General features: G+C 41.2%; 1 protein-coding gene across 1 annotated transcript in view; it reads left to right on the top strand.

Annotated features, from left to right (window-relative positions):
- Nucleotides 1–22,489, top strand: part of lhfpl4a (LHFPL tetraspan subfamily member 4a) — a 55,252-nt gene that overhangs the window by 21,513 nt on the left and 11,250 nt on the right. The window contains exon 2 of the mRNA XM_038697962.1: nt 20,106–20,342. Within this exon, the coding sequence (XP_038553890.1) occupies nt 20,106–20,342 (237 nt within the window). The remainder of the gene's footprint in view (nt 1–20,105; nt 20,343–22,489) is intronic.

Genomic DNA, 22,489 nt, shown 5'->3' with positions numbered 1-22,489 from the left:
CATGGAAGAATCATTATCTCGGCACATGGCAATGTTGCAACATAAACTACTACATGGCACATGAAAATACTGTTACAAGATTATCTGGATACTGGATCTGGTAACACTGCAGAAACACTATCCAAACACGAAGCAACACTGACACAAAATAATTCAGACCAATAGAAAACAAACATTGTCTTGATGCCATAATGCATCTGCCACTGAAGTAAACTAAGTTGCAAATCAAGAGAACATTATTACACAATTGATATGACAAAAGCTAAAGTCTAGTTTGAAATTGTTCATGTCATTTAGCTCTAATGAGCGCTCACTGTTTATTTTCTGAGGTGACCTGAGACATTTGTGACGCTGACTTGATTCTAATCTGGTGTTTGGTCTGAGGCAGATGATGATACATGAGCAAGCCGCTCTGTCTGCACTCTTTGACATGGTTCACTGAACCCACTGAATCCAAACATTACATAAAGACAGTCTATATACAAATTGAATGGGCTATTTTGGGACACTTCCTACTTGGACATCAATTGGATTTTTTTTATCCCTGACTGCAGCATGCTTAGTCCACGGGGGAGTAATGAAGTACAAATACTTAGTTACTGTACTTTCTAAGCCAAATATCAACTTTTTCTCCTTTACATTCTGCACTGGAGGTTGTTACATTGTTATTAGCATGCAGCATTGAAAAACAAATGTAAAATAAAGTCGACTTGGCGCAAATCAACTTTGCCCAGCTGATGCAACATCGGCATACGCAGTGATAATAATCAAGTCACTCTCACGCAGAACTGGAGGGCCCTGCCTCACTCTCATGACAAAGGTGAAAGCGAGTGTTAATGTGTAGCCTACAACTTTGTTGAGAAAATGAAGAAGTACTATCCTTCTAGGCACGAGAAGAGAAAAAAATTATGAGTGAACTGCAGTCAGGTAAACTTGTTCTCTCCTCTAAACGTCTGATGTCAGCAGATAACAGTAATATTAGGTTAATGTGCAGCCAGAGATGGGAACTCAAGTTTGAGACTCGGACTCGAGTCGCACTTAAGTCGCGCAAGCAGTGACTTCAGACTTGACTCGGACTCGAGGTGCAGGACTCATGAACAATGTTTATTTTTAGGAAACGTCTTGTGAGCTTGCTGTTCTTCCCCTCCCTGCGTTACCTATAGCCTACTTATGTAACACATACCACGTATCTGCCGCGCACAGCCACACATGAGAGAGGACAAGAAACATGTCGGCCGTACCGGCAGCTGCTGAGCCATTCATCATAAACTTTGGCTTTTAAACTTTAATGTTACAGTTTTATTTAGTTAATGTTGTGTTGATTTACAGTAGTTTATAAGCTGTGTTGAACACTCATTACAACACTCATTATAACCACGAGTGACTTGAGACTTGACTTGGACTCTGCAGTGAATCTGTCTGTTTGTCCTGCTAAACAGCTGAGCAGCACATCTCTTGTCTGTCTGTGTGTTGGTTGCCTGTGTCTGAACAATGTTGAGGTGAAATACATCTCTTTATTACGTTTGATAAACGCAGACGGGCCACGGTGTTTATAAACTCCACCTCGGCAAAGATAGCCAAGTTGCGTATGGAAATGCGTTTATATGTCTGTGCACAAAATTAAACTTCGGCATTCCAGCAAGAAACATCTGTGGGATCGGTTCAGACAGGACCACTGTGTTGACTTTTGCTGGTGTAACATCAAAATCTGTGACCTGTAAGATTCTGTGACTACACCCAAACAACGATGTTTTCCTAACCATAACCAATTACCTTTGGTGCCTAAACCTACCAAACTGCAACCGCTTCACATCGTCAACAAAAAGCCTCTGGCGCTTAACTTACCATTTGGGTCACAGAATCTGATAGGTCACACATTTTGGTGTCACACCGGCCAAGCAAGCTAACTTCCGGTTTAGCCCTCCACTAACTTGAATGGGGGTAAAATTATATACATGCGGCTGTTAGACTTTTCATATGTTATCGACCGAAATTGGTCACATTCTGATAGTGAAATGAGTCATTTCACTTGGGTTGTGACGCTCAAATACACTCACCTAAAGGATTATTAGGAACACCATACTAATACTGTGTTTGACTCCCTTTCGCCTTTAGAACTGCCTTAATTCTACGTGGCATTGATTCAACAAGGTGCTGAAAGCATTCTTTAGAAATGTTGGCCCATATTGATGGACAGCATCTTGCAGTTGATGGAGATTTGTGGGATGCACATCCAGGGCACGAAGCTCCCGTTCCACCACATCCCAAAGATGCTCTATTGGGTTGAGATCTGGTGACTGTGGGGGCCATTTTAGTACAGTGAACTCATTGTCATGTTCAAGAAACCAATTTGAAATGATTGGAGCTTTGTGACATGGTGCATTATCCTGCTGGAAGTAGCCATCAGAGGATGGGTACATGGTGTCCAGAAAGGGATGGACATGGTCAGAAACAATGCTCAGGTAGGCCGTGGCATTTAAACCATGCCCAATTGGCACTAAGGGGCCTAAAGTGTGCCAAGAAAACATCCCCCACACCATTACACCACCACCAGCAGCCTGCACAGTGGTAACAAGGCATGATGGATCCATGTTCTCATTCTGTTTACGCCAAATTCTGACTCTACCATCTGAATGTCTCAACAGAAATCGAGACTCATCAGACCAGGCAACATTTTTCCAGTCTTCAACTGTCCAATGTTGGTGAGCTCTTGCAAATTGTAGCCTCTTTTCCTATTTGTAGTGGAGATGAGTGGTACCCGGTGGGGTCTTCTGCTGCTAGCCCATCCGCCTCAAGGTTGTGCGTGTTGTGGCTTCACAAATGCTTTGCTGCATACCTCGGTTGTAACGAGTTATTTCAGTCAAAGTTGCTCTTCTATCAGCTTGAATCGGTCGGCCCGTTCTCCTCTGACCTCTAGCATCAACAAGGCATTTTCGCCCTCAAAATTGCTTAAATCACCTTTCTATCCCATTCTGACATTCAGTTTGGAGTTCAGGAGATTGTCTTGACCAGGACCACACCCCTAAATGCATTGAAGCAACTGCCATGTGATTGGTTGATTAGATAATTGCATTAATGAGAAATTGAACAGGTGTTCCTAATAATCCTTTAGGTGAGTGTATATTGATCCACCGTGTTACAGCCACTGGTTTGGGCACTTCTAAAATTTACTTTAAAGTACGGAGCATTTCCTGTCGGTCGGAGGCATTGCGAGGCTACACAGCCGACCAATCATAGTTCTTACGGTCCTCGTCGCCCCGACGTGTAGTTACATTTTTGAGGAGGTGCACGTCAGGCTACGGCGTAGGGTATGGGGCTACGCATATACTATGCCGTTGATTCAACACAGAAGAACAAATCACGCTGTACTCAGAAATTGTAATAAGTTGCTAGTTACTTATTACTCCTTAAAAAGTAATACTATTATATAATGCGTTACTGTCCCAACACTGGCACTAGCACAGACCCAGTCCAGACGTCTTTAGCAGTTCACACAGACCCACGTGAAGTAAAGGCAGCCTCAGACAGTATGAGCACAGCCAGAGATGTACAGGCAGCATCAGATACAAGCAGCTCAGACCCTGATGGAACAGTTGCTGCTCCACCTCATGATTCTCATTTGCTCTGACATGCACTGTGAGCTGTAAGGTCTTATATAGACAGGTGTGTGGCTTTCCTAATCAAGTCCAATCAGTATAATCAAACACAGCTGGACTCAAATGAAGGTGTAGAACCATCTCAAGGATGATCAGAAGAAACAGACAGCACCTGAGTTAAATATGAGTGTCACGGCAAAGAGTCTGAATACTTATGACCATGTGATATTTCAGTTTTCTTTTTTAATAAATTAGCAAAAATTTCTACATTTCTGTTTTTTTCTGTCAAGATGGGGTGCTGAGTGTACATTACTGAGAAATAAAATGAACTTTTTTGATTTTTGGAAAATGGCTGCAATGAAACAAAGAGTGAAAAATTTAAAGGGGTCTGAATACTTTCCGTACCCACTGTATGTCTGAAAATTGAGTTCTTCTTCCACCACTGTCCGTCTCTGACACTCTGAGACTTCACGACAACACAGGAGGAGAACAAGGAGATAGAGGGAGTGATTGTAGCTTCAGTCAGTACCACACCTGCTTCAACACCTGACTAGGTCAACTAGGTTAGGTGGAGTGCAAGTTAAGCAGGCAGGTAGGCGTTTGAGCTACTAGTGTGCATAAATATTGATATATTCTACCCCCCACAGAGTGTGTGTGTGTGTCTGTGTTTGTCCTGGCTTTTTGCTGTGTTTCGGCTGTCAGTGTGTAAACTGCTGCTGTGTATTCCTGTGTTCTGTGTCTTCATGTCTCTTTATTGTCTCACCATCTGAGCAGGCTCTGAGAACTGAAAGGCAGATTCATATTTTATCTACTCCAGACCCCTACACCCCAACCCCTCCGTCTCATAGGTCCAGCCTGTTGCCACAGCAACCCCACCTCCCTCCCTTCCCTTACTGCTTGCAGTGTTGGCAAATCCCTCTGTCTTCTCACCCTTAACGCCTTCTCTTCCCTCTGTCTCTCTTTCACTGTCTATCCTTCATCTAGTCCTGTCAGCCTGGCTCCCTTTTCCTCCTCCCTCCTTTTTGTCCTCCCTTCTCATTTATTCCATCTCTATCTCATCTATCTGCTTGTGCTTCCTTTCTTTATTTTCCCGTTCTCCCCTCTTCATGCTCTAGGACTGTGACTTGCATCTCATGTTTAGCAATTTAGGAGACCACGCTGTGTCTATGGGTGTGTGTGTGCTCATTCATCTGAAGTGGTGTTGTGCAGGTGGTTGAAGGAGCGCTGCTGTAGGGATAATTGGTTGTATCAACCAATGTTGCATGTGTCACAGTTGCACTAACGGAGAAGTCAAGTCAAACATGCATGCCCTTCCCACCAACGTACCTCATTCTTTGTCAAGAAATGTTACATAAACATGTATACTTACTTAATTACAGGGAATTCAGTCACTTTAGCATCTCTTGTTATACTTGCATAAATCCTAATGACACGAAGTGTTTTTCATCAGAATTACACCGATTGTTTTCTGAAAACAGAAATTTTTGATCCTATTTATAACTGTTTTCTAAAGATGTATGTGACTGAACGTGAGGCCAATTTTAGAAAGTCAGTGCTTAGTGGACATAAGTGGATGCAAACAGACAGGAAGTCATGTGGGTGTTCTGTGTGGTATTTCTTGTAGATGATGGAATTCTGCCTAACCTTAAAGGAGACTGCACCAATTTTTCATATCAAACACAAAGTGTGTTTACAGATGTACTACTACATATGAACCAAGTCTGATAAATTGCCTTGAGTGATGTCACTTGTATCTGCGTCATTCAGGGCTGAAGACTACCTAACTATCTGAGATGTATGTATAGCAGCGAGCTACCTATACATAAATGCAGCTTTTAACCATTTGCTGGCCTGACCATCTGGTGCAATTTCGGATTGAATGGTGTGCCTAAGGAGACATGTGGACTGTGGATAAGCTGGGGCGCAAACCACCAACCCTGTGATCAGTGGATGGGCCACTGTACTTCCTTAACAAAATATAGGCACCAGGAAGAAGAATGTGTGTCTGGTTCTGTTGCAACGATCCGAACTCTCCGTTCTGAGTCATGAGTCATGAGATGTCATGAGAGTGCAATGCTAAATCAGTGGAACTTATCCATCGTAAAATTCTATGTAGTACCTCGATTTAATACAGACAGATGGTGATGATTCTTTTGAATATGTTGTGGTAATAAACAAGTGTGTGCTGCCTCGTGCTGCCATTTACTGTGGATAGAGAAAAATACTGGAAGATAAACATGCGCATGGTAGCAATACTAATTTTTTTGTTCCATATGAACAGAAATCATATCTCTTCCTGGGCAGCATTAAGGTTTCGTATACAACAGATTAGAGCAGGCAGTTTCAAATGCTCTTTAAGACCTTGCACACCTACATAGGTGTTTTCACGTATTCGGGTTGATTAGACCTCTGCTCAAGTTGAAGGCAGGATTAAATGAGGTCACCGACTCCATGCACCAAAAAGAATAATAAAGGTGTAATAGACCTTTTCACAGCAGACATTTTGGCTTGCCATAGCAGGAAATGCACGAGTGTAAAACATTAGAAACAACTGCGTTCCATTCCAGTGAGCTAGTTTCAGAGTCTGTAATTCATTCATTTGGTATTTTCTGTTTTACTTTGGTGAATCCGTCCATATGTGTTTCCGTGTGCTTTGCTTCCTGTGTTATCTTGTAGTGATCAGTTTCATGTGTCCTTTTATTGTGTCCATACAACATTATTTATCAAACTGGGTCAGACTTGATGGATTTAGCGTGAGGATGCACTGGTTATTCACAGAAAGTATAAAAAATTAAATGGACACATGTAATTTACTTTACTGGACTCTCTCGGACCCACCCACTATAGCTCTCCAAATCTTGTGGGAAACACTGAGTAAAAAGCACATTTTGACTATTTAATTTCTGCAAAAAAAAGGCAAAATAAATGGAAAAAATGTGAATGTACTTGATCGTATTCGGCAAATTCGGTTTCGGCTTTGGCCAAGAATTTTCATTTCGGTGCATCCCTAATCTAAACCCTTTTATTTGAAGGTCAAATTGAAAGTAAGTGCACCAAAAATGTGGCTATTAACCCCTAAGTGTCCATGCTAACTGTGTGCATTGTTGGGCAGCAAGGGATTAGGAAACAAAATGGAAGACATACTTTACCTGTCCTCACCAAGATGGCGTGGAGCACAGCTGGAATATGGGCTACAAGCTCTGGGTTCCAGATGTGTATTTGTGTTGATGCATTTAGGTGTGTGTGCGCGTGTGTATACATAAGATCCTGGTTGCCGCAGCTAGATACAATGCAACCACCCCTTTATCACATAGTACCCAGCAGTGAACTTGCATTCAGTGGCTGTGGTACTGGACTTTGGTCTTGATAAAGTGGTTACCAGATCTGCACGCAGTGGCAGGAACTAACACAAGCAAAGATTACACAAAATCCTAATTAACATGGTAAAACACAATATTATTACTTTGTCACACAGGAACTGGCAGCGAACTTGTGTTCAGCAATCATGTTACTAGACTTTGATCATGATAAAGCCCCATTGCTGGCTTCACACACAGTGTCAGGAACAACAAAGTAAAATCCCTTCAGCGTGGTACTGATACAAAAATGAAACGTGCTAGGCACAAAAGCACACAGCAATAAACAGGATAGGGTGGTTAGTACCTTCACCTGGGGAAATACAGTTCAGCGCTGAAAATGGGTTACCTCCTGTAGCAGCTTGCGCTACATTAGGAATCCAGTGTTTGGATTCAACTTTATCTCCAGAGGGATTTTGGTGCCATCTCTTTGTTAGAGGCTTTTTGTTTTACATGTAGGCAGCTTTGTTCAGGCCTCTGGCTTACATGCAGGCCTCTTCTTTTCCAGAAGGTGAGGTCCCAACAGCATATAACTACCATACATATAAAAGGTAAAGGTTGAAGTGCTAATTTGGACAGTGAATGTGTTTTGAAAGAATGGAAAAACCATTTCACCATAGCATGTGTGAGCCTTTCGCTGTCAGACTGGTGATTCTTTGCGGAGAGATATAAAATAAAAAAAGTAGTCATGGTTCCCACCATCTCAAACACTAACATGGTAACGGATTGTCTGTGTCTGTGTTGTTTAGCCTTGAATTAACAGAATCAGTTCAGTCATCTACTCAACCATCTCCGCCAGATGGTTGAGTAGATGACTCCACCAGCCCAACCGTACGTTTATTATTGCCTCTACCGGAAATGCAGTTCTTTTCAAAGCTGAGAAAACAGAGGAAAAATCAATAACAAAACTGTTTGTGTATGTGTTTCATAGAGAGCTGCAGTGCAGAAATCCCATCAGAAAGACAAAAAGAGCCTGTCAGAAAGGGTTCTTGTCAATCTTCAAGGCAGCAATTTTTCTTCTTCCTGTTTTTCTACAACTATATATTTCCTGTTTTGAGCGATAGCACCCAGCCCCTGAGGTTCAAATGTTTTTGTTTCTCCATTACAGTGTAGCTCATTGTCTCTTTAAAGACCCAGCACTAATCAATGGCTCAATTGAACTGTTTTACTTGCTTATTTTCTGGCAGTGGTGTAATTTTGTGTATGAATTTTGGAAATGGTGGGGGAGGACAGGGGCATCAGTACATTAATAACTTTTCATGTTGTTATGGAGATGCTGAAAAACTAATTTGTGTGTGAGGGCTTTTTTATTACCTCTCAGGGTTTTCTGGAATGATGCTGTGCTGATCGTTTTCCAAACCCTGGGAAATCTTACAGCCATATTGCTCAGTGTAGACTGCCTTCTACAACATTTGAGACAAAAAAGTTCCATCTGTGGAAAGTATGTGGCAAAGTATTCTTCTGCTATGCAGCTTACAATATCCAAAAGCAGGTGCAGTCTCTTTTGTTCTTTGTCATTCAAGAAAATTCACACACAATTGACTAGGCAGCATTAAACACTGAATCTCAAACATAAATAAAATCAAATTTCACCTTTCTGTGATGAGGATAAAATGTTTATTTTGATTTATGGGTAAAATTATTTTTTAAAATCCTGTGAGCCAAAACCTCAGATTTCCTCCTGTTCTGAACGCTCTGTTTTGAACTGCTTTTTCCACCAACGAGAGCCGGTATTCCATATATGGGCATTTGCTCCGCACAGCAACGCCAGCTCAGTCTGTCTGTACTGCTCAGCAGGAACAAAAGCCTGGTAACATGCTTCAGGTCTTGGCCAATCAGAAGACAGTGGACTTTGAGAGTGGGGGGGCTTAAAGAGACAGGAGCATCTACAGCTTGTTCCAGACAGAGGCTGAAATGAAGCCCTACATGAAGAGCCAGTATAAGAGAGAAAATTTTATTTTTGAACTTTGAATCATGCAAAGCTGCTATACAGGAGTCACAGATCAACAATATAGACCTGGAAAAGCAGTATAATAGGTCTCCTTTAAAACTGCTCAGAAGATCATTGGTAACCATCGCCTGAGCGTCAGTGATATCAGTGAGGTGAGGTTCCTACAGAGCCCAAAGTATACTAAAGGGGGTGGTGGCGATGGTGCAATGGATAAGACACATGCCTTTGGTGTGAGAGAGCCAGGAAAAACCATGGATAACCACAGTTCTCTACAGTGTCCTAATTTTTAGTGTTGCTCAAAGGAGAACAATGTTAGTGTGTTTGTTGGTCCAACACTGGGGTCCAGACAGAAATATCTTAGTCTCCTATGTTCAAATAGTGCCATCATCAGGTCACAATTTTATATTGTTCAGTACTTTGGTTTATGATGAAATACCTGGAAAGCTAATAGCATTCTATCAGCCTCAGCTGATAGGAATGCTATTACGGCTGCGACACAGTTTTGTTCCGTCCTCTGCCCGGCATCAGCATCCACTGGAAGCGTTTCAGCAGCGGAGCGTGGAGCCTACCCCACGTAATTGACTTGTTAATTTGTCATTTTAGTGCTTCTACTACCTTCTTCACAGCTCTCTGTGACCCATTTTGTTCCATCATCTGCACAGCTGCATTTCCCACAGGGAGCATTTTGCCTGCCAGATTCTCCTGACATGTCAGGTTTTGTCGATTTGGAAATCAGTGCTTGCTTTTTGTGCTTCCGCTATGATTAAGTAGTCTACGTAGATAAATAGTTTCTTTTTGTCTGTTTTAACAGTGTTTGTTCGGGAGTCTGCACAAGGTGTTTTATTGTGAAAATATTTTGTGCCGTTCTGTGTCTGACTTCCTGGCCAGTTCAGTATGCTCTGTTCTACTTGATGCTAGACTACCTATGCTCCAGGCATACCTGTGTTCCAGGTAACTCCGAACTCGGAATGTACTACTCCACTTCAAGTCGGAGTTCCAACTTGTGAACTTGGATTAAAAATATGTACCCCGACTTCACGAAGAAACAGCTGAATGACATCACACAACAATGGCAGCTCCATGGAAGCACAACTTGTAAATGGTAAACTACAAAATAAAAGACAACATGGGCTGTGGTCGAAAAAGTCTTTTTTCTTAGGAAGGCTCCTGAGTGAAGTGACCCAGCAGTATTGAAGCGGCAGCCGTGATAAGAGCTGGTCAAATTGTTTAAAAACTAAGGAAAGGTGCTTCAGTGCTTCCTTTCTTATCTTATTTAGCATAGCGTACACTGGACCATCCTTTATGAAAGGAAAGGAGATAATACTGTCACACAATGCCTTGCGGCAGCAACGCTTAAAGCGATGCACTGTTCTCAAACAATGCCGCAAACTTTTTCTTTATTGGACTTATTTGTGATCCTTGAATAATTTCCCTGTTTCTTTTGCTTTGATGTAATCTAATACTGTTTCAACAATATTTTATGTTACGGATTGTTGTAAGATGCCATAAAGTGTTGTATTTGAATTTGCTAGAATAAAAAAAAAGAACTCCATCGACCATGATGGATAAAGGACATCGATCACCAAGTAATTTACCATTGGGTATTAAGCCTCTTCTGTCTTATGCCTTAACTTGCTAATATGCATATGTTTTGAACTGTCAACAATAATGTAGGCTAACGTTAAATGCTCAGTTTGCATTAGTTATTTTTGGCCAATGTATTGCCAGCCTTCAATAATATAATTACTTAATTTTACTTCAGTCACAGATGGCCTTCTCAGTAAATGTAATGTATTAGTTACATATAATAATTAGGATCATGTTGATAAATATGGGTGGGTAGGAGGGTGAGTGTGAGCAAGCATTCCCAATGGGACAACCATTTCCATTATTTGGTGACAGGTATCCAATGTGCATTTTTGCAACCTTTATTATGAAGTAATATTTTCCACCGTGTTGTCCGCCTTTAGATGGCTTGCAATAAAACAGTACAGTAAGTGTTAAAGATGTGCTTTTTGTAGTCCATCTTCGGAACATTGTACTTTCATCACGGTGGGCAAAGTCAATGAAATCCACCGTTGTATAATTACGCAGCCTAGATAAGATCAGTCGGATTTTATTTGTTGTTTTTCCTAAGTCATTATGAATTCTCCTTCACACCTTTCCTTGACCTGCGACCCTGTACGCAGGATAAGCGGTTGACGATGGATGGATGGACCTTTCCTTGACCTCATGACGTTTTCTATTGAGGTCAAGGGAAAGTGGTTAGGAAAGGAAATGTTTTGACTTTTTGACTGCAGCCATAAAGTATATTTGTCTATATTTAAATAAAATAATACATAAAATGATATATAGTACAACCTGTTCTGCATGTAAATTGAATATAGGTACACCAGGGGCACTGCTGAGGGTTCAATTGTATGCACACTTCATTCATCAGTTTGTCAAGGTCAACTATGTTTTTTGTTACTTTCAGCATCATGGACCATCATGCACCTGGAACACTTTAAGGTCGGAAGTTGGACATTTCAACTAGGAAATCTTCCGAGCAGTCTCGAACGCAGCACTATTTTCTGCGGAGCAGAGAACCACTTCTAGGTCGCGCTGTAGCCGCATCTGGTGGATTTACAAGCATTTACTAGATGGCTGTGATTAGCTCCGGCAACCGCAGCACAGCCTTAACGCGCCGCAGGTGGATTCAGTGGACTTTGCGTATGAGTCCAGGGTAACATTATACCTGCCAAATGCTGACCATGCACAGGGCCTTATCCATCTTTCACACCAAATATGTAACAATGAATGGCATTTGCATTGAGGTAAAGCATAGGATGAAGAGCATTACATAAAACTTTAATCCTACAAAGGATTACTAGGATGTTCTTGACTATACCACAATATAACCAATTACAATATTAATTTTCTAACCTGTCTGTTCCAAAAGGGTTCAAATGCAGTACCTTAGACCTGCCTTTTCAGGCCCCTCTCAGGCCTCCCGTCTATCAGGATGGCTGGTCTCTGTCATTCTGGATGGTACTGAAATCATAGGATGAAAATAATTAGAGTTCATTGTGTCAGTAACGTCCTTAATTAAATAATTAGTCTTATGGTTTACAGTATTGATAATAACACTTTTCTCTTTTTAGAGATAATTTTAGAGATTTAGAGAAAATTTTCTAGGTCATTATTGAATACAGACAAACTAGAAGTGGGTGGTCTGATACATGCAATAATAGTCTGATCGGTTGTGAACATTGATGTAAAGAAGGGAAAAGTCACTTTGGAAGTCAACAGAGGATTTAAATTGGTTCTCACGGTAGTAATCAGATCTGAATCAGGAATCATCTTCCCTAACCCCTAACATATTTAGAACTAACATGTTTTAAGTGTTTTAGTGATTTGTGACAATGCAACCTGTGGTGAGAGAGTACAAAGGTGTATATTTCTGAGTGAATGTTTCTGAATTTTACAAATAGCCTGCAGTTCATGCACACCTTTTTCATTATTTCAGTTTTAATTATTTTGGATATGTTGATGCACCATTCAGTAAGTCTTTCTTATGTGTACGTGTTGTAATAACCCAATCAGAAACCTTATGTGTAAAAATGGCATAATAACATTTAATTAATCAATAAAAACATAATTCAGCAAATGTAGCAGTGTTAACTGGGTTTCTTTAATTATATATGTAATGTAGGCTATTTAAACATCAATACTTCACTTTCAAATTGAGTGATCCATTTATAAAATACAGGTAAATTAAACATGAGACTGTAGTGGATTTTAGTGATAGCAGGGGTCACCTCTCCTTAGGTCAAGTCCCTTGAAGGAGAGGGGGCGAAAATAAATTCCACAATGTGTGACGAGATGGCCGATCGACTGGCTAGGCTACTACTTCAGATATCGTGCCTCAAAAATTGGATCAAGTCAGTGCTGGTATACAAAATCAGCCAATCAACAGCCAGCTGATCTACAAAGCCAGCCAGACAATCCTAAATTCATCCTTTCTAACATACATGAGCACATCCACACATACAGTATGTACACACAAACACATGTAGGGGGAAGTGTTGACAAGTGTAACCTTCCCAGCATCCTTGACACAGATTTAAAGGCTTGTTGAATTACTAAGAATGAGTCTTGTTCACTTCTGTCAGCCAGGCAGGACTGAAGGAGACCCACAGGGAACACACAAACTCTTCACACCGCATTAAACCTGTTGTGGCTGATTCCAAAGCACACTGCAGAAAATGTTTTCACTGTTCCAGGGAAAACAGAGGCATCACAGTTTAAACTTATATAATGGTGGGACATGTTCAGCAGCTTGTGACAGTCAGTGCTGAAGGAGTTCTGGAAATCTGAACAGGCCCACAATACCAGAAAGCATGCACTCACCTGTGTGCCTGCTCTCTAGTCCGTTTTTCCATCGTGCCTCCGTTACTTCCTGTTTGGTAGAAAGTGCAATGCTGCTTATGAATGCAAAGCCGTTTTAAGATAGAGAAGAATCTATATGTCTCATTTCCCATAACAAGATTCTACAACGCCCTTAATTATTTGCATTTCATCCAGCTCAAATTACCATTACCATGGTAGGTTTAATATCTTTCAGCTCATGTTTTGGTTTTACGGCCCACAACTTTACTCTTTTGGTTCATTCTCATGGCTCTCATAAACCCTGTTTCCAGTCAGCTGTTTTTAGTGTAAAAAGCTCTGATAATCACATTGTAAACTACCTGCCTGGCCACTTGTCTGCTGCAAGGCATACCATACAGCAGACAAAGTGTCTTGTCGGTTAACATAGTGAACTATTTAACAGCAAAGAAGTTGGAGGAGACCAAAGCAGAGCTAAAGAAGAGTAGAAATTATACTTCCATCGCAATTCAAATGAATGATAATGTTGTCTGACACCAAAAAATGAATTAATGAATGAATTAATAGCTTTAAATCACTGCTTTCCAAAGTTGTCACACATTAGTCATTCTTTAAGAGTAATGATCTATATATTATCTTTCTTGTGATCAATATGTCACAGTCATTACAAATTGAAGTTAGTCAATTTCACTGGACTTTATCTATCAGAAATAATATTCTCAAAACAGAGTGTAATATGTATCCTAGAAACAAAAGGCTATTTATATTTAAGCAATTTTGACTTGAATCATTAGCAGAAATAGCTACAGTGGCCCTGAGAGCACAATGCACTGCAACTTGATAATAGGCATGCAAACACATGCAAACAGACAAAACACAAGCAAATTAAGAAAGCATCTTCCCCAGACAAATTCTGCAAAGTGAGAAAACAACCAAAAACATGTTGCAAAAACAGAAAACAGCTTACAGTAATACAGACATGATGCAAGTAGCACAGACAACAACAGAAACTGTTTCCAGGAGACACTAAACAAGGATGAACATGGCAGGGACACACTTCCAATTTATCTCACCTTGATACAACCGTAATAATGCACTCGTAGGTATTCTGATAAATAATAAAGAATAATGGTGTTCACCTCTACCACATCAGTGCATTAATGACAGAGTACAGACATCTCTGTCCACTTTTGCATTAAACTGCATGTAAATACTCAGCTCCTCAGATCCCATCACTTTCAGAGATTGGAGATTTCCTCCTCTCCACAAAATCTTAAGTCCTGTATGTCCTGAGCCTGTACATCAGCTGAATGTCATCTAGTCTGTGCACGGCGTTCCACAGGAGCAGTGGTCGAGTAAATGAGGCATTCAGGGACCCATCTGTTAGGGCCAGCCTGGCCTCAGCTGGAACCTCTACACACCAGAGGACTGTTCAGGCCTTTTGGGAGCATACACAGACACAGTTACTCCACAGAAAAACAGAATAAAAGCATTTATGTGCCAATTGTGCACTAACTTGATTCCCTCTGATATTGTTATGTGCATCATCCCCACATTTGGAATGCATATTAGTTTGTGTAGAGGGGGAGGAGAGAATGCCCCAAGGCATTATGGTTAACCGAATCATCAGAGGGAACCAACCTACTGTACAGCTGTGTGTGTGTGTGTGTGTGTGTGTGTGTGTGTGTGTGTGTGTGTGTGTGTGTGTGTGTGTGTGTGTGTGTGTGTGTGTGTGTGTGTGTGTGTGTGTGTGTGGGTTGGGATGTGTGTATGTGTCTACAAGATGTAGTGTAGTAGTGCAGGGTTACTATTTTGAATGTTTTTAAAGTCTGTCAATTTTCTGGTGCTCTTTCTCCAGTTCTCCAGTCCTCTGTTTCCTTCAGTGTTTGTCTTCTTCTTACCTGAGTCCATCATCTTCTGGTATTTCTTTATTATCAATCAACCCTCTGCCTTGTGATTGTGTGTATGTTTTAAAGGGTTAAAGGCTTTGGGGTTGTTTTCAGTTATTCAATTAGTTTGGTGAATCAGAGAAAATTCAGAATGTGTACGGTTGTATTTTTTCTGTTTGATAAGAATATTTCCTTTCTTGAAATTTTAAGTTTATTTTATTTATTAGACTAAAAAAGCTATGAGAACTAATGTAACGGAGCGAATTTGTAGCACGCACACATCCTGCTGTTGAAACTAGAGGGTGACACAGGAGCTGATTTTCGCTCCTGTCCCATCCCACTCCTTTCCTGTGGGAGGCCTGAGCTATTGGACTGTCACCGCTTGAGGTACAATGTGGTATTACGAGATAATACTTGGGCATCTTTGACATAAAGTCAGAACTGTTACTACTTCACATTCTGTTGATAATGTTAGTTCTGTTTTGAATGTTTTAAACTAAATATTACACATTCTAATTTTGAATACAGAGAAAGAGACATTGGTTCTACCAGGTTCTATCACATAGGTTTCACCCATAGACTGTACGTGAAGTGGACGTAGTCATCATGATGTCACACGTTGGTTTGTGGACCGCCGTTTTGAAGCCTCCAGTTTAGCCTTTAGGCTGCCGCCATGTTGATTTTTTGCAACCAGCGGCACCGGACGTGACCATATTTGGACGAGACGGTGGAGCCAACGGCTGTGTGTGGAGCTAGCTAGTTATCATTTTAACAGGGCTGAGAACTTTGTCTAGCGAACAACAGGCTTAAAACAAAATGTACTCACCAGAGAAAGTGAACAGCCAACTCCTTATAAGCCTTTTCAACGGCACAGTGCCGTGGGTATGAGTCACTCTAGCCTGATAGCCTGACAGGTCGCCATAGTAATGACTTTTCAACAACAGGTAGTCCCACCATGAAGCATACTCTGCTATATGGTCTATTTTCCTCTAAATGGGACCATAATTTACTAAATGAACATCTTGCTGTATTAAAGACATGAACCTAGAGACCATAAACTCATTAAGAAAGTGTTTACTGAGGTAACAAATCAGGTGAGGAGTAGCCTCATTTTACCATTATATCTAATGGAACCGGACTTCTTTTTGCAACCAGAGGAGTCGCCCCCTGCTGGCTGTTTGATAGAATGCAGTTTTAAGGGACTTCCCCATTTGCCTCACTTCTCAGATCCAGTGATTCCCACTTGGTTTCACCACTGCCCCTTTAGGAGACTAGCAGCAGGTCCTAAGTTTATTCACTCCAATGAGAGAAGTGAATGTGAGCACAGATTATAGCTGATTCCTCCGCCCCATAGTCACAGAAGTAAATACTGGACCCATTACTTACAAGCCATATATCTTCCAGACATTTTGACTCTAAAGTGGACAGAAAAATCGCTAGAAAATGAACTTTGATCAAACCTGTCTCTGTCTCAGCTGTTGGTGCTGGACTGCGGTCTGCTAAGGGGACTTAAATGTAAACCATAAATTAAAAGTTAAAACTCAAATAAAATATGTGTTCCTTTGTTTGATAATACCATTATTGTTATTATATTTACAGTAACTGGTGAGAGGCGACCGTCATGCGCGAAAACGTGCTTGGATATCCTCACGTCATCTTTCCTGCAACGGTTTGATCTTGTTAGGAAAAAGGCCCATAGAGTGAACTTGTGATGGGTGAGTTCAGAGTAGGATCAGGGATGTAAGTTGCGATTGTTACCTCTTGTATGTTGGAAAATGCACACTTACTGTAACCTGTCTGTGTAACATATCTGGCTGCTTTGCCACTGTGTTGATAAATGATGAATAGGCCTATTTGCTATTGTGTGATAATGCCTGTAGACTTACGAGTTGCTGTGCTTATCTTGATGGCTACAGTTCTATGCTTATCGTCATAGTGTCTCTCTGTGATTAGTTAGTGTAAGCTGAAAATATTTCGGCTGTTGGGGGTATTCTGTGGCCGTAGTTGTGATTAATTTGGCGTTTGGGCAGCCGCTGTCCATGGTTTTGATCAAAGGCTCGTTTGTCCGGGCCCAAGGAAAATATTTGCACGGGGGGCCCAGCATAACATTAGTATTAGTTTTAGACACAGCTCTAGTCACGCATAGCCAGACCTATGTCCACACTTCATTCTGTTGTGCCAGCTAGGTCCTGCCCCTCTCCTGGCCTTAGGGAAGTTGGCCAATCCAAAAAAGTCGGCATTTAAGTGGGAGGACTTAAAGAGACAGGAGCTAAAACGGTGTGCTCAGACAGAGGGTGAATGGAGGTACTGAAGAAGAGGACAGTATGAGAAAAATGATGTGTTTTGTGAACGTTAAAGCATGTAAACGTTTTCGAATAGACAACTAAAATAAAAGTATGAGCATGAAAATATGCATAATATGGGACCCTTTTCGGATGCTCCTACTTTTTGGGATGTAAATATCTGAGCAGTTTGGGTCAGACACTAGGCCAGTGGGTGAAAACCCACCCCATTTAATAACTTAGAAACAAAACAGCAATCAATTGGCCGTTGTTATTTTTGGACCCAGTACATTGCTTCTGCTCTTCAACGAGATGCTATAGCAACAAGACACAACTCCTCCTAAAATCACTAATTGATGTTTCTGCATTTCTTTTCATCTATGAATTAAACAACAAGTTGATATCACATTTGTGCGCTTTAGATGTGCTTGTATTTTTATTCTTTTCACACTTTTCCCCCCCTGCTTCTAATCTTTATGCTAAGCTAGATCAACTATGCCCTGACTCCAGTTCAAAACTTTGCACACAGACAAAATGGGACGGACTATCATGCTCAGCAGAGCAATAACATAATGCACAGGTAGACTTTTATGAATACTCATTAAATGATGAAGGTAGTCTCGTTATATCTGGACATGTCAGAGAACACAGATATGTGGGAGAGATTGTGAATGTGCAGAAAGTTTTGAACATGAGCAGAAAACCTGCTGAAACACTGGAGCTATTAAAGTCCAGGAGATTCTAACTGAATTAAAATTAATTAATTTATCATTAATGTGTAAAGGTACCACGTGCACATTTAAAGAGGTTTCTTCCCCAAACAAAGACACAAAGAGGAGGGAAGACTAAATCAGCTTGCACGTGTGCTGACTCAGCAGGGATTATATTACGTGAGAAAGGTTGATCTGCAGGAGAAACAGATGTAAAAGCCTGAGAGTCTTACTGCATTATATTTAGAATTTTCGCCTGCCACCTGAATTTTGTGTTTCCCTTTATGTAAATAAAATATTAAGTTTTTAATGCTCAAAATGTTCATATACTGTAATTCAGCATTGAAGATTTCTTAAAAGTAGTGAAATCTTGTCTTGTCTCGATCTGGTGAACCCAGTATAGTGTCTTGTTGAGCGTCTCGTCACAGCCCCATCTAATTTACGTTGTGTTAACCTTTTTTTAAGAAGGAAATTAGACTAATACCTTCTCTCAACGTAGCTTTCTCCTGACTGGAGAGCATGCGAACCAAGTCACCAAATAAGGGAGATACTGGAAATCAGATATAAAAAATATTAATATAAAAAAAACATTCAAAATTAGGGTGCAGTGGTTAGCACTGTCGCCTCACAGTTGCCCCAGCCTTTCTGTGTGGAGTTTGCATGTTCTCCCCGTGTCTGTGTGGGTTCTCTCTGGCTTCCTCCCACCATCCAAAGACATGCAGGCTAGGTTAATTGGTGACCCTAAATAAGGTGTGAGTGTGCCTGGTTGTTTGTCTATGTGTGGCCCTGCAATGGCCTGGCAACCTGTCCAGGGTGTACCCCGCCTTTCGCCCAATGTCAGCTGGGATTGGCTCCAGCCCCCCAGTAAGCAGGATAAGCGGTTGATGATGGATGGATTTAAAATTAGGATTTTTTTTTTTTTTTACAATTTTGCTACAATGATGGTACATGCTATTATCAATTTGACAATACACATATTTCTCTTATACGCTATCCAAGGAAATGGTATCGCCCAAACCCTGCCCGTGAACAGAGTTCTTCATGTGTCCAAGTCTGGACAGTTTTTCAAGTTGACATAAGGGGTGTAATCAGCTGTGTCCACAAAGTCTTGATCGTGTTTTTAATGGGTTATAGTAGAATTTTGTTTTATTGATATTGGCTATACATATATTACAAAGGTCCAGACCTCGGTGACGTCATAGCTGGCTATACAACCATGAGTGGAAGCTAAAGATTACGCTGAAAACTGAAAAGACAGTCTGCAAATTTAAATCAATTTTGTTTTGGATTGTGGATCAATGTTGGATGAATTCAGTAACCGTGGTTTTGTGTTTTATTCACAAATTCATTTAAGTATTATAGTATTTAAATGCTTCTGCCATCCTAGAATGACAGAAAATAACATGATTTTTCAGAGACGAAGCTGAAATAACTAAATCTGTTGGTCATAACATAAACCTACAGGGTTGTAGCATTAGGAGTGAGTCCAGTGTTCTATGTTCAGAAAAATGAAATGGGAATACACAATGGGCAAAAACACTTCCAGACCCAGCAGCGGTGATGAGTTTTGATACTGGAAATACCACTGCATCAGACTTCCAACCTAGAGTTAAAAGAGAAATAATATTCTGTGTTCTCTCCTGTGCTTCCACCTTTTCTCTCACTTTGATCTTGTTAACTTCATGCAACCCTCTGCCCAGACCGCTGTTTTGCACCGATTTTGTCTCCAAACCTGCCTTATCCCCCTGTTTCATTGCCCTGACTTTCAATCTTGCTTTGTTCTACAACTCAGCCCTCTTCCCATATCGATTTTCTTTCCTGTGCTGCTTTGCAATGGAACATCACCTTGACCCATCACTCTGAACGTAATCACATGCACCATCTGATATTCATTTAATATTCATTTGTCAGGCTCTCTACTCACAACTCTCATCCACTCCTTTTCCCCTCCAGCTGTGTGTTTGGTACTCGGCTGTATGATCTTCCCGAATGGCTGGGACTCCGAGGTGATCCGGGACATGTGCGGAGAGGACACAGCGAAGTACACCCTTGGCAACTGCTCGGTGCGCTGGGCCTACATCCTGGCTATCATTGGTATCCTGGATGCCCTCATCCTCTCCTTCCTGGCGTTCGTGCTTGGCAACCGGCAGAGCGACTTCCTGCAGGAGGAGCTGAAGGCCGACAACAAAGGTGAGAAGTGGAACATTAACACATATAAGCACTTTTTGTTCAAATTACTGGGGCTGCTAGCGCTGTAGTGAGCAATAAATTGGGATTCCAGTGTCACACGACTGTAATGTCGACTGTTACACAGCTTTCAAATGCAATGCATTGTGGGAATGCTAGTCGAAACTAGTGTACATGCCATGGGTACAACTTTTTTCATTCCATTGAGAGTCTAATAAATAATAAATGAAAACACCTGCATGGGTGTGTCAGGCCTTTGAGGGGAAATTAAAGCACAGTGTATTTATAAAAGTGAGGTGCGGTGGAGCAGTTGTTAGCACTGTCGCCTCACAGCAAGAAGGTTGTGGGTTCGAACCCTGGTTGCCCCAGCCTTTCTGTGTTGTGTTTGCATGTTCTGCCCATCATTTTCAATCATCAATTGTGGTTGTCTGTCTACATGTGGCCCTGTAATGGACTGGTGACCTGTCCAGGGTGTACCCCTCAATGTCAGCTGGGATAGGCTCCAGGCCCCCCCGCGACCCTGTATGCGGGATAAGCGGTTGACGATGGATGGATGGACATTAAGAGGATTTAATGTGCTACTTTTTGACCAAAGCAAAAAAAAATAGACAATCAAAAAATGCTACAAAAAAGATGTGTTGTATTTAGTAATCAGGATCAATTCAGTGGTAACTAAAGAAAGGATTTAGGAAGTCAGGTGACATGGGAAACAGAGCACATAAAGGGAGCAGGTATAGTGGATGAATGGGTCAGCTACAGGCCTTTCACCTGGGAGATCAGGGTTTGGTCCCTGATCTTTTGCTAAGCCAAGCCAGATTCTTTCTAACACGTGGTTAACGTTGTGAGATGGTCTTCGCTTAAATACGCCAGTTGCTGAATAAAGTAAATTATGGATCCTTCAAACATGCACACATCCTAAATTGAGGACACATTTGGTTTGCATGCGTGATTCATTTGTTCATGCAGGGTATGACATGGATAAATTAGCATATGCACTTTAATTGATCAGGAAAATGATTTTTATAGCAGCACATAACAGCATGTTACAAACTTTAATAAGGGCGACATCTCGCAACATCTTTTTTGTAACCATGGTAAATGTAGACCTCCTCACTAGTGCTGACTAAGCTAACAAAACCCTCAAACACTCAGCTGTGTGGTTGATATAGTTGTGGCTGGTGTGTTACAGTAAATGTTGATCGTAGCCTTTTCTGTGGATGTCTGGTGTTGTTATGAGAGCTATCACAGCATCATCAGAGGAGGTGAAGACTGTGTTGAGAGAAATGAAGAAGGAACTCCCCGAGTGTGTGGAGGAAGTTTCCATGGTTACGTGTCAGATTCCAGAAGGATGAGGCTCTGGTTTCCTCTCACTGCATATGTCTGTGTCTGTCCCTCTTTCACTGTCTGCATCTCAGTCTTTGTCAGTGTTTAGTGTTTAGTTCTTTTGTTTTTCTTTTCCTTTCTCTCTCTCTCTCTATCCCCATTCCCTTCTGCCTCTCTTTGCAAAGCATGTTTTGCATCTGTAAGTCTGTAAACCTGACAGGTGTCGTGCACAAATATTTGCATAAATGCCTGCCATCATACTTGTGACATTAGAGATGAACTCTGAACTCTGAATCTCTGAACTGGAGATACATCTTCCATTTCATCTCGTCTCATTACTGAATAGTTTATTTACTTGAAAAGGTGATGTTTGTTTTTCATTTACTGTGATAGAGAGCGATGATTGCAGCGAGCAGAAGGTTTGTAGTGTATTCTCATTTCTGTTACTTTCACTTTCTACCATCATCAGAAACACAACCAATCACTCGTTGTCTCCATGCAGCATGTTCATAGTCGCTGTAGCTCAAACGTAGTTAGATTTTTGAGGAGGCACGACGCATGTAACCTGTCAATGCAGATAAAGTAAAAGGCTGTGGCAGAAAATAAGAGCTGGAGTTCCGCTCTTCTTTATCTGATCTGTCACACACACATATTCTGTGCGTACAGTTGCAGCAAACACTGTGGCTCTAGGAGCATGCCTATTGGTTGTTTGTGGCTAATATCATAGACTGCAAAAACACTGTAGTGATCAAATTCACACGTAAATAAAGACAAACCAACAGGAGAATGAGACTGTCGTGAGAAAAGGTATAATCAGGCACAAAAGG

Source organism: Micropterus salmoides, unplaced genomic scaffold (assembly GCF_014851395.1).
Source record: "Micropterus salmoides isolate LMB-PRFRI ecotype aquatic unplaced genomic scaffold, ASM1485139v1 Ms_hic_scaffold_4, whole genome shotgun sequence".
NCBI classification, from domain to species: Eukaryota; Metazoa; Chordata; class Actinopteri; order Centrarchiformes; family Centrarchidae; genus Micropterus; species Micropterus salmoides.
This window is presented reverse-complemented; position numbering and strand designations above follow the sequence as displayed.